The sequence below is a fragment of the Aureococcus anophagefferens genome, assembly GCF_000186865.1.
Source record: "Aureococcus anophagefferens unplaced genomic scaffold AURANscaffold_890, whole genome shotgun sequence".
Classification (NCBI taxonomy): domain Eukaryota; class Pelagophyceae; order Pelagomonadales; family Pelagomonadaceae; genus Aureococcus; species Aureococcus anophagefferens.
In genome coordinates this window covers 2,637-4,032 of record NW_008706140.1, presented here as the reverse complement: position 1 = coordinate 4,032, position 1,396 = coordinate 2,637, and the positions used below count along the sequence as shown (strand labels likewise).

At 64.9% G+C, this 1,396-nt stretch overlaps 1 protein-coding gene across 1 annotated transcript; it reads right to left on the bottom strand.

Moving 5' to 3' along the window:
* Nucleotides 1–885: 885 nt before the first annotated feature.
* On the bottom strand, nt 886–1,158 carry AURANDRAFT_9878 (hypothetical protein; the record flags this gene model as incomplete). Its single annotated transcript, XM_009044831.1, has 1 exon — nt 886–1,158. A coding segment is annotated over one exon (273 nt), but the record flags the coding sequence as incomplete, so codon positions are not given.
* Nucleotides 1,159–1,396: the final 238 nt, after the last annotated feature.

The window sequence follows — 1,396 nt, the reverse complement described above, 5'->3', positions numbered from 1 at the left end:
CCACGAGCTTTTGTGCTCAATGCTACGTTGCCCTAGTGGCCACTCCCGTTGGGGTCAACGGGGGTGCTAGGGGGGGTAGCGCGGTACCGTGGGCGGGGATCGAACCCACGCACGGCAGTAGGGACTTTCTTTCTAATTCAACTTCGGCAGGGTCCCAGGAGCGGCCCGTAGGCGCGACCTGACGGCGTCTGGGGCGGCTGGTGGGACCCCACGCAGCTCCATGGAGGAGCCCGGGGGATGGTGGTGGGTTAGCCAGCAGCGCAGCGAGCAGCGCGCTGTGGGCGATAGTAGGCCCGAGGGAAGTATCAGGGGAACGAAAACTCGCAATTTTCCCCCAACTGCCCTCCGTCGCGAGCTACACGCCTAGTTGCCAGGCAACCCGGCACTCCAGTGCCGAAACCAAAATAAAATCCGAATAGTCCTGGGTCAAAAAGTTTGCACGATCAGTGCAATGTTGAAGTTGCCTCTCTACGTTCCCCGGCCCGAACCGCGACCCGCGCCTGAAACACGTCGGAATCGATGCGATCTCGGGTGTTAAATGTTAGCGCCGAATCTTTCAGCGCTGCGTGTGCAGGCTCTGCGTGATGCGCAGGTATGTGTAGGTAGCAGGTTAGCTTTACAGGTAGTAGCGCTGTGGGAGCATGACCCAAATGAGGTGAACCATAGCACTGGCGTTATAGGCTAGGTTAAGGAGGAGGAGGATACGGGGGATCGGTATCCTAGGGGATGACGCTGGGGGAATTGGGTCATCTGCTGTACGCGCCATATGCCCCCCATGGCCCCGGCTGAGACTCCCCCGACGTAAATGAGAGCGTGGCCTCCTCGCCCCCCCCCCTCGTCGCCCGAAGCGGACGGCGGCGCATCACGTGTACGGCTCCCTTAGGACGGGTGCTCGCGGGGCTTCGCGGTCATCCAGAGGCCGTGCTCCGTGTGGATGGTCGCGCCCGTGCGCATGCCGACGTCGGCCACCGGCAACCCCCCCAACCCCGTCTTCGGCGCGAGCGTGGACGGGTCGTCCAACGCGAACTCGAAGTCGAACTCGCGGATGAGCGTCGTGAGCATGACCGTCGCCTCGAGGATGGCGAACTGGTCGCCGACGCAGCGTCGGTTGCCCGCGCCGAAGGGCAGGAAGGCGTAGTCCGCCGACTGCTCCGTCGGGTAGAGCGCCTGCGCCGGGATCTTCGCGGGGTCGTAGCCGCGCCAGCCCGCGGGCGCGTCCGGGCCCGGCTCCTTCTTCCGCTCCCAGCGCGTCGGGTCGAAGCTCTCCGGCTCGTCCCAGAGCGCCGGGTTCTTGTGGAGGGACCACGTGGACATGAAGACGTCCGTGCCGCGCGCGATCTTGACGCGGTCCTCGTCCGCGTAGGGCTGCGGCAGCTCGTCGCTGTCGAGCGCGCGC